The sequence below is a fragment of the Eptatretus burgeri genome, chromosome 12 (assembly GCF_056783735.1).
Source record: "Eptatretus burgeri isolate ZD-2024b chromosome 12, Ebu_testis_v1, whole genome shotgun sequence".
NCBI lineage: Eukaryota > Metazoa > Chordata > Myxini > Myxiniformes > Myxinidae > Eptatretus > Eptatretus burgeri.
The window spans coordinates 20,413,137-20,430,068 of NC_140972.1; the positions used below are offsets into that span (position 1 = coordinate 20,413,137).

The 16,932-nt window shown below is 43.6% G+C and overlaps 2 protein-coding genes across 2 annotated transcripts in view; both read right to left on the bottom strand.

Moving 5' to 3' along the window:
• The window catches only part of LOC147015211 (uncharacterized), a 69,658-nt gene extending 67,854 nt beyond the window's left edge, over nt 1-1,804 (bottom strand). Inside the window, exons 1-3 of the mRNA XM_085849098.1 lie at nt 1,672-1,804; nt 1,199-1,268; nt 356-519 (exon numbers count right to left, since the gene is read on the bottom strand). The gene's annotated coding sequence lies outside the window, so the exon portion shown is untranslated. The remainder of the gene's footprint in view (nt 1-355; nt 520-1,198; nt 1,269-1,671) is intronic.
• Nucleotides 1,591-12,772, bottom strand: LOC147015213 (uncharacterized). The gene is made up of 3 exons (XM_085849099.1): nt 11,838-12,772; nt 8,399-8,558; nt 1,591-3,211 (listed from the first exon to the last, which is right to left on the bottom strand). Exon 3 carries the CDS (start codon nt 3,178-3,180, stop codon nt 1,591-1,593), a length of 1,590 nt encoding a protein of 529 aa, XP_085705225.1. The 5' UTR covers nt 3,181-3,211; nt 8,399-8,558; nt 11,838-12,772.
• Between the last annotated feature and the right edge of the window lie 4,160 nt (nt 12,773-16,932).

Below are 16,932 nucleotides of genomic sequence, written 5' to 3' on the forward strand. Positions count from 1 at the left end.
GTAATGAAGTCATGTATGATGTACAGTAATGAAGTCATGTATGATGTTCAGTAATGAAGTCATGTATGATGGACAGTAATGAAGTCATGTATGATGTTCAGTTACAAGGTCACGCATGATGTCCAGTAATGAACACCAAGGGTTCATATCTGTCGTTCCCTTCATGATTGGCGTTGATTGTGTGAATCAGGGAGGGACCTCACCTTCTTTATGTATTCATTTGAATTATTACGTTTTCCACAGTCATAGTTATTAAGTTCTCATCATGATGGTCTTAACAAGGAAGTGACAGATTGACAAACATGGACAAAAAAAGGATTCAGGTGATGAAATCAGTCCAGAGTGTTTATCGTACCTTAGTTCTGGACACCGTTCAGTTGAAAAATTTTGAATCGGCCATCTGCATGAGCCTGGTGTATCTTTTTGCATTTCTGGAGAGCTTATATGATGGAGTGATGAGAGAGTCACTCCCAAACATGGCATCCTCCTCTCCAGCGGGCATCACGAGGACTTCTTCCTCTGCACACAAACATCAACAAAAGGAAGTCAAAATCACTCAAGAGCATTGTCATCATAATCTCCATCATTATTCTGCCTTCCAACACAATCCTGGAATGAATATCTCTCTCTCGATCTCTCTGTGCTTCTCCCTCTCCCTCATTTTGTGCATTTCAGTTCATGTTTTATTTCACCTTCCCCTCCACTTTCACATCTTGATTTTCTTCATCACCAAATCCCACTGTGTCACCGAACAAGGGAATTGAGGCAATTTGGTCCATCATTTCTGTGCTTCATACAGAGCCCACAAATCCCCACTTACTGCACAAACTGAAATAACAAAACCTCATCTGATGACGTCGAAGCGAACCAGGATGGACTGCTTCGTGGGAGGCAGCTCGAGTCACCCGTCGATGATTGAAGGTGGGATTGTAAAGATTTGATTTTTCAAACAATTAATTTTAATGAACATCTTGGTGTTCACAACGATTTCTTTATGGATATGTTAACACTCATTCCAGACTTCCACTGATTGGAATAATTGTTTGGTGCTTGTCTGGCTTCCAGTGAAACAATATATTCATTTGTTCTCAACACTTCTGAAGCACAGACCAAATGGGACACGATGGAGGTGAAGAACATGTAATTTAGATAAAGTTTGGAATATTTTGTAATGTAAGGCAAGATCTTGGTAACTTACGTTCCAGCCGGTAAGATGGTTTCTTGTACTTGGGTGGTGGTGGAGGGAACGGGCCCCTCTTCTGAGGGGTCTTTGGAAAAACAATAAAAATATGAAAGATTAAATATATTTTTGTGTTCGTCACTTTGATAACTTGTTCAGGATGTGGCACAGAAGGAAATGCACTGATAGAACAGGTAACCAATGAAAAGGTGAATTATTTGATCTCATCCGATCAAGGGAGTTAAAATTATTGCGATCTATCCTGCAGGGGGATGACCGCAGCAATCAGTTACCTTTCCCACTAAAATTATAATTACAATTATCTTCACAATCAAGGATATTCTTCTTCATCAAAGGAAGTATTTCCAGCAATGTTTATAAAAGACTAAGTGCTAAAATCTATTTCAACTTCAGGTCTTCATCTTGAGGATAGCTGTGTTTGTACCCAGAATGTTCACCCCTTCTTCGATAAAGTACTGATGGATGTTTACCTGTTGAAGGTCCTGAATATGGTGTGGCCCATCAACACCTTGCTGCTTCTGCTGATGTTTCAGCCCTTGCTCAGCGCAAGGTTTTTGTTCCTGCTGGAACCCTTGAACAACAGCTTCATTATCACGGGGAGGCTTCTGTTGTTGCTGCAACTCTTCAACAATGTGCTGTGTATGTTGTTGCTGTTGTTGCAGCCCGTGATCATGGCGAGGATTCTGTTGTTGCTGCGTCCCGTGAACACCGTGGGGTTTCCTTTCAACCCAAACACTTTTCTCTGCTGCCTTGCTTTGTTTCTTCATTTGCTTTTTGAACAACTGTTTCTGTTGCTGCTTGAGCCGTTGCTTGTCATTCCATTTCTGAGACCACTCTTGGGAAGTCTCATTCTGTTGTTGCTGTTGATGCACTTTCCCATCAGCAAGTTTTTCCACATGTTCTGTGTCCTCCACATCAAGACTCGCTTTCCCCTCCTTTTTGGTCTCGTCGGATTTCTGAAAGGGTTTCTCGAGTTCTTGATCCATTGCCGACTCTTTTTCCCGTTCAACTCCTCGATTCTTTTCTTGTTCGAGTTGTTTCTGCTTTTCACATTCGACTCGTCTCTGTACTTCCTGCTCTCGTCGTGTTTCCTCCCTTTCCTCACTTTTCCACACCTCGTATTCCCGTGTGCGCACATCGTTTTCCCTCTTATTAATCCCCTGCTCCAGCTGATGTGCCTCTTTCTCTCGAAGGAAAAAATCTTCCTCTTTTATTTTTTTTCTCTCTAAAAATCTCTCTTGTTCCCTCCGCTCCTCCTCTTCTCGTTGGTACATCACTCTCGCCATTTCCTCAACATCCTTTTCTCGTTCTCTCATCTCCTTCTCTTGTTGGCACGTCTCAATCTCTCGATGTTTTATTTCCCCTTCTTTTAACACCTTCCTTTTTTCGAATCGTGCCCGTTTTTCCCACTCCATTTCCTCGAGTTCAGAAATCCCTTTCTGTAATTTCTCCACCACATGCTCACTCTTTAACACCTCTTTCTCTTTTTGTTCGATCTCAAGGTGTCTACGTGCATGCTCCTGATACACCGATTCCCTCCATTTTTCAAATTCTTCGAGTTCTCTCCGAACTTCCTCTTCTATTCGTCTCCACTCTGAAGAGTTTTTTTTCTTTTTCTCTTCATCATGTTTTTCCATTTGCTCCTCCTCATCTTTTTTCCTCAGTTCCTCTTCCTTGCTTTTCCTCTGCTGTTCTTCCTCTATTTCTTTCTGCATTTCCTTCTCTTTTTTCCATTCCTCTTCCTCATATTTTTGTTGCACAACTTTTCCCTGAACTGTTTGCTCTCCAAGCTGAATGAGGAGTTCTCTTTCCTTCAGTTCTTCCTCTTTTTGGTGCAACTTTTCACCCCTTTCCTGTAGTTTTTCATGCTCTCTCAGCCACAACTTTGTTCTTTCATCCTCCTGTTCCTTCACATTCTGCATCTCCACGGCTTTGTTTTTTGGAACTTCCTCGAGCAACGGCTGCTCTTTCTTCCCCATGTTCTTTAAATGTCTCCGGCCACATCCAAAACTGCAAGAAACAAACACAATACTTGTCAGTTCGAGCTAAAATGAAGCACAGTATCTATTACATAATGTGAAGTGTGGTGTCTGTTTGTGTGTGTTTGTATGGTTACACGTTCGGCTGTCTCCCATATCCGGCGGCCGCTTCCCACACTGTGTTTTAAAAGCTCTGCATGCAGGAAAAGCTCAACATTGAACCAGAAGAAAAGCATGACACCAAACGAGATACCTTTTAAATGTATAAATACAACATGGAATCGCAGTTTGTTTTACAGTGTATGAAGATACGACCTGGGCTGACAGTGTGGCTTTGACGTACGCACACTTGTCGACCCATAAGGGTTCGATCACCGAACAACATTACATTTGTGTTTGAAGCTTGTTATTTATTTATTTATTTATTATGCAATGTAAAGGCTCAGAGAAGAGCTCACACACAGAACATATAACAAAGTGACCAGGAGACAAGAGGGACGGGAGAGGAAGCACAAAACAGTGGGAAACAGAGATATGAGGAGATCTGTGGAAGGGAGAGGGATGGAGCGGGGTACACGGGGTAAACAAGATGTATGATGCACAGTCATGAAGTCATGTATCATTGATGATTGTTGAAAATCGCTTGATGAAAAAATACAATTACTGTACATGACTTCATTACTGTACATCATACATGACTTCATTACTGAACATCTTACATGACTACAGGGACTTTCAGGAAGGAAGGCAGGGAATTTGAAGGAGGGAGGCTTGGGTGGATTAACGGGGATCATGAAAAGATCATGGACAAGATCGTGGTTTTGGATAGGGCAAGATAAGAGATGGTGGTGAACAGCTGTTTTTAAAACCTGGATGGAAGAGTGGGATTCATGAGTGTGTGGGAGTTTGCTCTTAAGCTGGAAAAAAGAGGAATAAAAGAAAGAAGGTGAGCAGTGATTCGTGATTTTGGTAGTTTTCCCAGAAGGGGGTTGCTGGTGGACCATGAGCTCCCTGCAGTAATATGGGCGGTGCAGAAAGCAGACAGATCCAGGGGGGAGGTCGGAGAGGAGACTGGAGAAGACCTGCCTCTGGTGTGAGAATGAGAGACCCAAAGACTCAGCCTCATCATGGGAGATACCAATGATCCGAAATGCCTTGGTTTCCACAGTGTGAAACAGCTGAGAAAGGTGAGAGGTGGGAGCACCAGCCCAGAGGGAAGAGAAGTACTCCATCAGACTGTGGAGGATGAAAGCTTTGTACATGGTCAGGAGGTCAGGTATGCCAATGACGGACTTTGCACGATGGAGGATGCCCAATCGGCGACTGGCTTTGGAGGCCAGCTTGGAGATGTTGCTTTCCCAGGAGAGATCATGGCAGATAGTGAGACCAAAAACTTTAAATAAAGGACTTCTTCAAGAGGATTGTTGAGAAAGTAGATGGGGAGGGAGGGTGGGTGGTTCCAGATGGTCCTTTTGGAGTGATGTTGAGTGTGAAATTTGTAAGTATTGAAAGGCATGTTCCACGTGTTGGACCAGCGTGTGATTTTATCCAGATTTGCAGAGTGAAGAGGCTGCTGCTTGCCGGTCTGATTGATGACATGGTACAGCAGATGGTGGAGTCATCAGCAAAGAGATAAATAGGATTTTTCAGAGTTGGAGAGATCATTGATGAAAACCAGAAAAAGCACTGGGCCCAGAAGACTGCCTTGAAGAACTCCAGCTTGGACAGGAAAAGGGGATGAGAGAATTAAATTGAGGGCCATACGTTGACTGCTTCAGGAGAGGCAGTCTGCGAGCCATGAGTGGAGATTGCCGTGGATACCATAGGAAGAGAGTTTGTTGAGCAGGGCAGGATGCCAGACCGTATCAAAAGCACACGATATGTCGAAGAGATGGCTCTGATCTCATGTCTGGCATTGAGGGCCTCCATCCATTTTTGGGAAAGCAGAAGCAGCAAGTCCAGGGTGGAGTGACCTGGTCTGAATTTAATTTTGTGATTGGAAATCAGGCCATTGGAGAAGAGGAAGGATTTAATGTTAGAAGCAATGATGGATTCTATAACCTTGATGATGATTGGGAGGGATCTGTTTTTGCACCTTTTTATACAGGGCAGTGATGTTTGCTGATTTCCAAGCAGATGGCAGATGACCTTGAGCAAATGAGAGGGTGAATAGAACAGAGAGAAGGTGAGTAAGAGCAGCAGAGGAGGTGTTTTGGACAATCGGGCTGATGCCGTCTGGACCGGTTGAAGAATCTGAGTCGAGGTTTGACAGCAAGCTGTCCACCTTTTCATGAGAAAAGGACACAAAGTCCCGGAACAGCTGGATGCGACTGGGTAAGGTGAGTACAGAAAGCGATGTGTTTGGTACACAAGATTTCGAAGCAAACACAGAGTTTAAGCATTCAGCCTTTTCATGTGCAGTGTCAGCTGTGCATCTCTGAGGTTAGGGAGGGGGTGGCGGGGGATCATCCACCAGAAACAGACTTGATGAGATGTCACCAGGATTTGGAGGAGGGAGACAGGTTTGTGAGTTCAGACTTAAGGTTGGAAAATTGTTGCTTCATGGCTTTCTTCAGGGTAGACACACTTTTTCCGAGCTTTGTGGAAGGAACTGAGATTGCCCTCAGTTGTATTTGCCTTCCATGAGGCGAAGGCAATTTGTTTCAGGACAACTGCCTCACCACAAGCTTCAGTGTACCATGGGAGGGAAGAAGGGTGGGAAAATGAAGATGAGATGGGTACAGCATAGTCCTCACCGTTTGATAAGAAAACAATCACAGGCGTTGGACAGAAAGAGAACATCCCTTTGGACCATGATGAAGGATAATTTGCAGAGGTTTCCCGACCACGTTCAAATGGTTCAAGAACTGAGTTCAGATGATTGACAAAGAAGGATGTAATTGTGTGGCACATTTCTTCAGATGTTCGAGGAAGATGGCAGGTTTATTGAAATAAATAATCATGTCAGATGAAGCTAATTTTGAGCTTCCAGGTTTTGTTAACAAGCAGAACACTCGATTCGGGGTGGAAGAAAATCCTGAGCAGTTCCACCAACAACCTTTACATGGCAAACGTGTCACAGTGTGGTGCGGCATTTCTTGTGCTGGAGTCATTGGGCCATATTATTTTTCAGCTGCCAATGGAGCAACTGTTGCGGTGATACTTGAGCGACAAAGAAATGATAAGATACTTTCTTGCTCCAAAACTAAGGAACTTGGGATTTGATGGTTAAACCTGGTTCCAACAAGGTGGGGCAACTGCTCATTCTGCTTGTGCATCAATGTCATTCCTGAAGGACCTTTTCCTCGATCATCTCATTTCATGATCTGGAGATGTTCCATGGCCAGCCAGAAGTCTGGATTTAACAGCGCTTGATTTCTTCTTGTGGAGGTACCTTAAATCAACTGCCTACCAGACAAGAGCAAGGACTATTCAAGACTTATGGAAGCAAATTGAAGAGGAACGAACCTTTATTCCACTTGAAACCTTCAGGAAAATGATGCAAAACATTGCTGTTCGTGTGCGTCAAGACATACAGGAAAATGGTGGTCACTTTAAGGGTGTTATTTTGAAGATCAAGGAGTAATAATAAGCTGAAGTATTCCCCTGGAAGGGCTGTTTTGTTTAAATATATATACATGAATATTCTCATTTTCTATTAAATTTCTATTTCAACATGAAATATAAATGTGTCAGTTTTTTATTGTCCACCCAGTAGAATGGAGCAAGTGCATGTCCACCGACTAACCCACGTGATTAAATACTTTCAACATGTCATGTTTAAATGTAAGTTGGACCGTGACTGCGTCTATTACAAGTACTATTGGAAGGTACTTTTGAAACCTTTGGACCCTTTAGACTGCTGAGACCCCTCAGTACCCCATATATAAATCCTCATGTTTGCCTTGTTGGTTGACCAAGTGAGTTGCACGTTAAAACTCCTGAGATAAGTGAAGGAGTTTAATTTTTTAGTTAAATCACTGATGACATACACATGAAACCTATTACTGTGCACTTATTTTGAAACCTTTCAAACCAATAATTTTCTCCTGAAGTGATTTAGGGTTAATTGGGCAAAGGGGTTGAATGCTTATGCAACTGAGAATCATCTGATTACCCATGCCAACAAAGGTGGATGGAGGTTATGTTTTCACCCCCATCTGTTTGTTTGTTTATGAACAAAATATCTCAAAAAGTTGTTGACGGATTTGGACGAAATTTGTTGGAGAGCTTGGGTATGCGATCCGGACAATATGATTAGATTTTGGTGATGATCCCAATCCGGATCTGGATGCAATAGTTTTCCAAGTGATTCTTCGCCATTGAGTGATTGGCCAAAAATGACGGATAGAAGGTTATCTCAAAAAGTTGTGGATGAATTTGGACGAAACTTGGTGGAGAGGTTTGGTATGTAACGAGGAAGTATTCATTTCGATTTTGGTGAAGATTTAATCCGGATCCAGATCAGAGTATTTTTAAGTGATTCTTCACTGTTGAATCATCAGGCAAAACCGATGTACAAGAGTGATATTTCAAAAAATTATGCACGGATTAGGCCAAAATTTGGTGGATGAGTTGGTAATGTGATAAGAAGAAGCCAATTAAATTTTAGTTGAGGTCCGAATCCAGATCTGGCCTATCAGTGGGATACAAAGCATAAACTAATCAGCCTTGCGGAGGTATGAGCTCCACCGAATGCCTTTATAGTTTTCTCTGTTAATCTGACTTATTCACATTTTATCTGCATTTTTTAGTTTTATCACTTCGGAATAGTTTGTGAAGACGACATATTAAGTTTGATTTGAAAGCATCAAGAAATAAGCTCAGGTGGCATCAACATGTGAAACCTGGGAGGGTTGAATACCTTTGCAGGCCACTGCATAATAGGAGCCATGCATGCATGTTCCAGACCCCTCGCTACCTTTAAACCCCTTGACACCTGAAGACCCCTTTGTACTCTCAAAGACCCCTAAGATCCCCAAGGACCTTGAGAACTCAAAGATATGTTGAAATCCTTCAGGTGCTTGAGACTCCTCATGACCTTGAAGACCCACCACCCACCCAAAAAGCTTTCATACTCCGAAGACAACCAAAACCCTTAGGACCCCCCCCCCCCCGCGACCACGATCCTTTCGACTCCACAGACCATTTCTACATTTACTGCCCTTATGGATGAAGCAAGGATCAGATTGATGAAAACGTCACTTGTCTTCCTTACCAGTGAATGTGGAGCTTTTTTTGTGCTTCCTCTGTCGATTGAACCAGGAAGATGGTTTAAATGATGTTACGATGACAAATAAAAAGATGCCAATTGTGACGAACACGACGTCACGAAGTTTGGAGACCACTGATTCCTCCACAGCGTTTTTCTCGAAAATCTATGGACATGGAAAAAAGGGCAGGGAGAGGAGAAAAGTTTATTAACCCGTCCCTCACGCAGTGGAAGGTGGGGTTTTGCAATCACGTGTGTGTGCGTGCGTGCGTCCGGTCCGTAACTTTGTTACAATTTGAAATTTTTAAATCAAATTTTCAAGAAAGCTTTATTATTAGAATATTAGAATATGGAGAAGAAAAAATAAAATAATTTTGTGAAAAGGTCAAAAGGTCAAATTCACCGAAAATCATCAATTTAATGCAATTCACCTGAAATTCCAATTTACCATTTGAGCTTTGTCATTAAATTTTCAGCATAACTTTCTCATGAGAATATGGAGAAAATAAATTAATGTTTTGGTCAAAAGGTCAAAGTTCAGCATCACATAAAATCACTAATTTTCATGCAATTGATCTGAAATTTTAAGAATTAGCATATTGGGTTACTGAATTGGTTCACCAATTAAAAGGTAGAAGCAGAATTAAATGTTTTTTTTATCAAAAGGCAAAGGTCAAGATCACCCAAAATCGTGAACAGCTTTCACTGAAGGTGAAAGGAGGTTATATTTTCCAGCTGTTATAATCATCATCATCATCATCATCATCATCATCATCATCATTATTATCATCATCAGCCTGTTTTCAATTCTCTGCAGGATGAAGGTGTTGAACTCACACTGGGTATATTGATTTCATGACCATGCTTGTCAAGCACAGTTTAACAAGAGAGTTTGGGAAGCAATTTGTGATTTGTTCAGAATGCTGGCGATAACTCGTCGAGTCTTTGCAAGAAACACCTTGGGATCTTTAACGTCCACTAACGAGAAAAGCATTCCATGAAGATTCCTCCATCAACACGACCATGAAGATTCCTCCATTTACACGACCATGAAGATTCCTCCATCTACACGACCATGAAGATTCCTCCATCTCCACGACCATGAAGATTCCTCCATCTACACGACCATGAAGATTCCTCCATCTCCACGACCATGAAGATTCCTCCAGCTTCATGACCATGAAGATTCCTCCATCGACACGACCATGAAGATTCCTCAATCTACACGACCATGAAGATTCCTCCATCTACACGACCATGAAGATTCCTCCATCTACACGACCATGAAGATTCCTCCATCTACACGACCATGAAGATTCCTCCATCTACACGACCATGAAGATTCCTCCATCTACACGACCATGAAGATTCCTCCAACTCCAGGACCATGAAGATTCCTCCATCAACACGACCATGAAGATTCCTCAATCTACACGACCATGAAGATTCCTCCATCTACACGACCATGAAGATTCCTCTATCCTCACGACCATGAAGATTCCTCCATCTACACGACCATGAAAATTCCTCCATCAACACGACCATGAAGATTCCTCCATCAACAGGACCATGAAGATTCCTCCATCTACACGACCATGAAGATTCCTCCATCAACACGACCATGAAGATTCCTCCATCTACACGACCATGAAGGTTCCTCCATCAACACGACCATGAAGGTTCCTCCATCTACACGACCATGAAGATTCCTCCATCTACACGACCATGAAGGAACTTTTGCCTTGAAGCGACAAATTCCAACTTTACCTAATGGGGAAACTTATCCCGAAACCTGCAGTTTCCAACCAAATACAAACTCTCTTTATATTCCTCATCACATCCTCATGGCAATGAGGTATCACAACCGTTTAAAGGGCAGACAAGGAAGATTAAATATGGGATTTAATCTGGGCACCAACACACAATGGACTACTCTTTTTAAAGGCTACTCCAGGAATCATAGACTTACACAAAAAAGTGCCACTGAACAAGGCAGCCAACTTAATTTGGTCTCTGAATATCCTGGTTGTGGTGCACAAGGACGACAGTTTTTAATCTTCGGATCCGATAACATTGGAATCAAACTCACAGAAGAAAACAGAAAATGTCCTTTACAGTTTCCCTGTAAAATTACAAATGTATCCTATTTATCCCACTTGAAAAGTACCAACGTGTATTTCCCACGTATCAGAAAAAAGATGTTCCCAGAAAAATAACTCATTTTCACTCTGCTGTATAAAGCTGTTTCCATTTTTGCATGTAATTAAGCTATCCAAACATTCTTCTACATCTCTGACAACAAAGGAAATATGTTCACGTTATTCCTTGACCCTCCAAACATGTGTGTAGATTCATTATTTACAAATGTCCATGAACCAGAAGTTGAGATATTTACGAAAATGAGAATTTCCATAATGGCGGATCCGAATGAGCACATCAATGCATTTAAAATTATTTCCACTACTTTTACTCAAACAGAAAATAGTTGTGTTTCCCTCAAACACCAACAGACATCATAAGTCACAGTTATGTACATCAGGCCCAGGTAATTCATTCTATTGATTAATCTGATTTTGCATGATTTTCGAATGATTCATTGTGCTTTGTATTTTATGCTAATTAGCCAACTTAAAAAAATTCAAAAATATTTTAATATATTTTTTGCCAACCTGTCTTGTATCTGGCAACACTTAAGTTACGATTTTTTGACAAAAAACTGACATGTGGTAATTACAAGGAAAGAAAATGGAAATTCTTGCATTTTTGTGGGAATTCTTGTGTTTTCGTCAAATTGAATTTACATGCAAATAGGCTAATTTGCATAAACAAAATATATTTTAATAAGTAAATGTATAAACTTTAATTTGACACCAACTTTGTGATTTTATGTTTATATTTGACAGAGATGTTGACATTTTGCCGATCTTTGTGAGATTCGTCTATTTTTGATTGGTTGCCATGGAAACAGATAAAGCAGAGTGAAAATGAGTTATTTTTCTGAGACTTGGGACAAATATGAACACTGGTATCAGGGAGGGTGGTGTGGGGTGTGGGGGCGGGAGGGGTGGGGGTGTGGGGTGTGGGGGTGGGAGGAGGGGTCAGGGTGGGGGCGGGAGGGGTGGGTGTGTGGGGCCGGGGGGGGTGGGAGGAGGGGTCGGGGTGGGGTGGAGGGGTGCAAGGGAGGTCCTACTGGCCCCCGGCCCATAATAAATGTGAATTGTTACAACTTCCCGACTCTATGATACAAGACGCCATTTGTATTTTTCCCTCCTCCATCCGTACTGTGTGTGGAATCCCGTGCGGACACGAACAACTTGCTCATGTTACAAACTCACAATACACCCCCTGTTCTCTCTAACATCAAACCACACAAACTCCTGATAAACTCACTCCTTCCGTGTTGTGTCCCTTCCCGACTCCACCATCCCTTACAATCCCCACTTACCTGCAGCGGAGGTCGCCATGTCCCACCAAGGACGAACAACACCAAGATCACCGTAACAATCCACATCTCTGTCCTGTTCGTCGATGCTCGATCCTCCAACTGACGCTTCACATCCATCACCTCTCCACCTTGTCTGTTCCCGAACGTTGGAATGATCATTGTGACGTCACACAACCTCTGTGACGTTGAGGTTCGGTGTTTGACGACGACGAATTGATCGGTTCCAGATACAGAGAGGAGAATTTATTTTAATTTTTCACCGATTCTTCACAATTCAGGGATGGGGTAAAAACGATATATGGCACGATATCCCAAAAAGTTATATGGACGGAATATGATCAGTGACGTCATGCCAAATATTGAGATCCCGGATGGTGAAAAATGGCTGTGACGTCATCGACAGATCAACTGTCACATTCGGTTTTAACATCACACACACATATCATTTGAATCCCAAAACGAGTGATAAATGAAATAAACACATTTTATCTTGGAAAACAAAACCATAATTAACACTCACACGTCACACTCACCAAATCTCGATGAAGAATTGATTTTAACACCAAACTGTGTATTTTAATAAATAATGTGTGAACGACATGGATTCACTTCCTGTGTTGTTATCGGTAATTTTGCCTGTTATTATGTAAATATACAATGTACAATGTAAATATATAATACATAAATACGTCACAGGATGTGACGTCACATGTGGGAGGAATCTGGTGGGCTGGGTCAGAATGGCGGACGTGGGTCGAGTCGTGAGTTGTCGGCACATCCTTCTTCCCACGTTATGACGTATTTGTTTTCATCTGTAATAAACAGTTAATATTTGGCTGTTGTTGAATCCTTGAAAACATCATCGTGACATTAACATCTGAAATGAACGTGATGACCTTTGATTGAACCGGATGTTATTGTATGTGATGACAAATCACGTGATGTTGAAGAAGGATTAATTTTGTTTTTGTTCATATTGAGATTTCCTCAACATTGTTCACGTAAATTCAAAATCTTCGAGAAAATTTGGGCGGGGCCTGCGCGCAGATTGATGTTCCCCCTCCGTCATTGGGCGGGGCCTGCGCGCAGATTGATGTTCCCCCTCCGTCATTGGGCGGGGCCTGCGCGCAGATTGATGTTCCGCCTCCGTCATTGGGCGGGGCCTGCGCGCAGATTGATGTTCCGCCTCCCTTTCCCCGCCCATTCTAGTTTCTCAAGTGAGTCCTCTCAGTCGCGGCTTCTGGTTGTCGTTCGAGTCGGACCCCACTTGTCACCGCTGAACGTGAGCGAGCATTGGGCGGGTTTGAGGTGAACAAGAACGATCTTGGGGAAACGAACAGAACCGATTCCTCTCAGGTCAATGCTGACTAAACATCGTCCGGTCACGTGATCGCCATCATGAAGGTTTCTGATGGGGTGAATGGTTGAGGGTTGTGGGATGAGGGATCTCCTTGAGAGGAAGCAAGTTTGAGGTTCTGTAAGTGAACTTCATGTCTTGATTGCTTGACGTGTGTGAAGGAAGAGATCGAGTCAAACCACAGTGTGTATTAAATAAAAGTGTGTGTACTTACTTGTGGTGTGAGGAGAGAGAGAGGAAACGAACGATGAAGGGAATGTAAGGAATCCAATCTGAAGAGAAGAAATCTTGTCCAATCTGAGAGAGAAGACAAGAAATGTGACGATCCACTCCGTGGGATTACCTCCTGTGTCGCTGTCCTCCATCGGGGAAACTCACCGGATGACTGGATTGGGGCAAAGCCTTCGGGATTCCCAATCTTTGATGACAGGAGGGAAACCATGGGGTAACATTACCGGGTCAGATTGTGGTGGTGTGTGTCGGGGTGGTGCTGAGGTGTCGTCCACTAGACAGCGATCTCCTTGTGTTAACCTGAGACGGTCCCTTCGGGTGGGTGCCTGGAATGTCCTATCCCGAAGAGAGGATGATCACCTGTCTGTTATCATCTGAGGTCAAGCGTTTGAACATCAGTATTGCAGCACACTCTGAGGTTCAGAGACCGGATTGCGGAAACATCATGGTGGGTGGTTGCACCTACTATTAGTCTGGTCACTCTGATGGTTTCCAAGCCCAAGGAGTTGCTGAATTTGTGTCCATTAAGTTGACTCCCATGATGATTGAGGTAACACCGGTTAATGAGCATATTATGAGACTAACGATTCGTCACTCCTTGAGTGTCATTTCCATTGTCTCTGTATATGCTCCGACTGGGGCGAGTGATCTCACCATGAAGGATGCATTCTCTGCCACGCTCGAGTCTGTGGTTGAGCAGTGCCCGAGGCGAGATACTCTTCGAGTCTTGGGAATTTCAATGCATCAACTGCAACTGAAAGCGATGGTTATGAGACATTTTTTGTTCGTCCCCATCAGTCTGGAACTGGTAACCAGAATAGCACAAAATTCCTTGACTTTGCAAGAGGTCATGGACTTCAAGTGGCTGATTCATGGTTTCAGCCCCCACAGGCTCATCGCTGGATTTGGTATTCCAACGCTGCTGGTGTGGCAAACGAGATTGACCATATGCTCGTTGATCGTCACTGAAGGATGGTCCAGAACTGCAGGGACGACCGGAGTGCTCAGTTTCTCAATGCTGACCACAGGCTTGTTGTAGCAACTCTGAAGTTTCAGCTTAAATCCAGGAGAATGGTATTATCTCAGCCTTGGTTGGATTTTGGCAGGCTCAAGGATGAGAGGGAAGCTGAGGCGTTTCCCAACAGGCTGAGTGGGGATTTGGAGGGTCGAGGTGCTTTGGGGAATCCTGAAGAGTTGTGAAGTGCCTTCAAGATCACCGTCCTTGATGCTGCTGGTGGATGTCTTGGATCTCATCGTCAGTAGAAGGATAATTTTGTCTCTCAAGGGATACTGGCCACCATTAACCAGAGTTGCAGGGCCAGGCTGAATCGCAGAGCAAAGGTATTCAGGGAAACTGAAGCGTAAAACTGTACGTACACTGAGGGGAGGCCGATGTGCGAGGAATCTGTGAGGGGGTAGAGTATCACCTGTGGTCAAGTGATTCTCGTCCTGCTTACAGGGGAATTCGCACATTGCGTTCTTTCAAGCCCGTCCCTTGGTGTGCTGCAATTGGAGCAGAGGAGTCCAAAGTGAAGGCACACTGGGACGGTTACTTTGAGCGGCTGTACCAGGCTGATTCACCAGCTATTGAGTTGGATGTCAGGGTGTTACCATCGCTATTGCTGACCATCCAATCAAATGTGATCCACCTTCTTTTGTGGAAGTACAGGCTGTGGTGAACCAGTTGAAATGGGGTAAAGCTCCTGGGATCTGTGGCATCCATGCTGAACTTCTCAAGGCTGGTGGTAATGCTGCTCCAGATTCGTTGCTTGCAGTTCTGTGTTCTGCCTGGAACACAGGCATCATCCCAACTGACTGGAAGAGCAGCCTTGTTGTTCCTCTTTGGAAAGGGAAGGGTGATCGCCAGGACTGCAACAACTCCCGGGGGATGACGCTGCTCTCAGTGCCGGGCAAGGTCTTTGCTCGGATAATTCTTGATCGGGTTCATCACCATCTGCTTGAGCACCAGCGTCCATAGCATTCAGGCTTTTCACCAAAGAGGTCAACGGTTGACACTATCCTTGTTCTTCGGGTCCTCAATGAACACAGACGAGAGTTTTGGCAGGGGCTGCTGGCAGCTATTTTTAGGTCATCTCGACCGAGATGACCTAATAAAGCCAGACCAAATGTCCGTTCGTACGTCCGTCCGTACGTATGTCCGTTCGTACGTCCGTCCGTACGTACGTCCGTCAACAATTTTTCTTTCCGATCTTGATGAAACTTAGTATGTGGGTGGAGGTCGATGAGTGTTGCACAACGATTTAACTTTTGTCCGGGTTCAAGGTCAGGGACGAGGTCACGAAGTTATAAAAATCGCCATTTTCAAAACCTGTCCAGTCTGCCATTCTACAAGATATTCGGCAACTGTTTATTGATTATGATTGTAAAAAATATTATCTTGCATTTAACCGGACAGATTTTTGAATTTCTTTCCCGTTTGATCGTCATGTGATCTGGAAGATGGCCAAAAACGCCGTTGCGATTCGCAAAGAAGGAGAAATGAAATATAAATATAAAACATATTTTTAGCCTTTTATATTTATCCATTTTCGCCGAAGGTGCAAAAGTTTCAAAACCCGAAATGTAAACGTTGGCATTTATTTTCAAAATATAATTTCGTGCGCGTGAGCAAAAATGCCGACTCATCTTTCACCAAACTGAGTAGTAGAACTGCGCAATAGTCCGGTCATGGCATCTGAGCAGTGGCCAGCGTGGTTCAGATTGACTGTGGTTTCTGGGGTGAAGGTGATTGTTACAAAGTATGTCGGCGGTATAAATTCGAGTGACTGTATTGGTGATTTAATCTCGCAACATCTTGACAACGAATATTCTGGCCGAACGATTGCATCAATTCAGTGCATCAGCAGGGATAATTCGCAGGCTCCTCTCGATCGTGCCGATATCCAACATAATCACCGGTGGACATAGGGCTGCAGGCTGTGGGGCGAAGCCACGGATCATTTGGGAATGTCAAGATCTCTGACCTTGATTTTGCAGATGATGCAATCATCTTTGCAGAGACCATAGACATCCTTTTGGGGGCCCGCCGGGTGCTGAAGGAGGAGTCGGAGCCACTGAGATTACGGGTTTCCTGGGTCAAAAGTAAGATCCAGGCTTTCATTGACATCCTTGAATGCGAGTGTCCTGTCTGTACCTGTTTGTGGCAAGGATGTTGAGGTCACAGAGAGATTCACTTACCTTGTCAGTAATATTCATGTCTTTGCTGGCTGTGAGCCAGAGGTCAGTTGACATTTGGGTCAGGCGTGGGGAGTCATGGATTCATTGGATCATGGGGTGTTGCGCTGCCGGTGCCTGTGCAGGAGGACGAAAGCCCGCATCGAGGTCCTTGGTGCTTGCTATGCAGTCTTGCTCTATGGATGTGAGACTTGGACTCTGACCAGGGATCTGAGATGGCGACTTAATTCCTTTGTTACCACTCTCTTCGGAGAATCTTTGGCTATCGCGAGTCGGACTTTGTGCCCAATAAGCGGTTGCTGAACGAGACTC